This window comes from Pygoscelis adeliae, unplaced genomic scaffold (genome assembly GCF_000699105.1).
Source record: "Pygoscelis adeliae isolate BGI_AS28 unplaced genomic scaffold, ASM69910v1 Scaffold242, whole genome shotgun sequence".
Classification (NCBI taxonomy): domain Eukaryota; kingdom Metazoa; phylum Chordata; class Aves; order Sphenisciformes; family Spheniscidae; genus Pygoscelis; species Pygoscelis adeliae.
This window is the reverse complement of record NW_008824369.1, coordinates 1,823,670-1,824,107: the sequence shown is the minus strand read 5'-3', so window position 1 is coordinate 1,824,107 and position 438 is coordinate 1,823,670. Positions and strand designations below refer to the sequence as shown.

Here is a 438-nt window from a genome sequence, read left to right as displayed (position 1 = left end):
ACAACATCAAACCAGCGTCGGACCCGTAATTAACCCACCGCCGCCCCGAGGCAGCCCCGACCCACCCTGGATGCGGAGGACCCCCGAGCCACCCCGCTGCCTTTCCCCTGAGGGATGGTACTGAATTTCTGCGCGGCAGGAGCCGGCCTGCAGCTCCTCTCCATCAGCGTTGCCTTCCCTCCGTGTCTAAAGTGCACTAGACCGCGATGAGGACCTGGGCTTGCGTTTTGCTGATAGGTTTTGGCTACCTGTCCTTTACCTTCTCCGAGGTAGGTGAGAGCGGCTTTCTGCGTTCTCGGTCCCCGGGGTACGCCGCAGGCGGGGGTCGGGGCCCGTTTGCGTGGGGCCCCGAAGAGCAAAAAGCCTTCCTGAACTTAAAACAGGCTGTACTGCCTGCACCCGCATTGGGACTTCCCGATCTCACTAAAGCATTTCAGT

The 438-nt window shown here is 61.0% G+C and overlaps 1 protein-coding gene across 1 annotated transcript in view; it reads left to right on the top strand.

The window, feature by feature from the left end:
• The first annotated feature begins 9 nt into the window (after positions 1-9).
• Positions 10-438, top strand: part of PDGFA (platelet-derived growth factor alpha polypeptide) — a 40,445-nt gene continuing 40,016 nt past the window's right edge. The window contains exon 1 of the mRNA XM_009320059.1: positions 10-269. Within this exon, the coding sequence (XP_009318334.1) occupies positions 207-269 (63 nt within the window). The 5' untranslated portion in view covers positions 10-206. The remainder of the gene's footprint in view (positions 270-438) is intronic.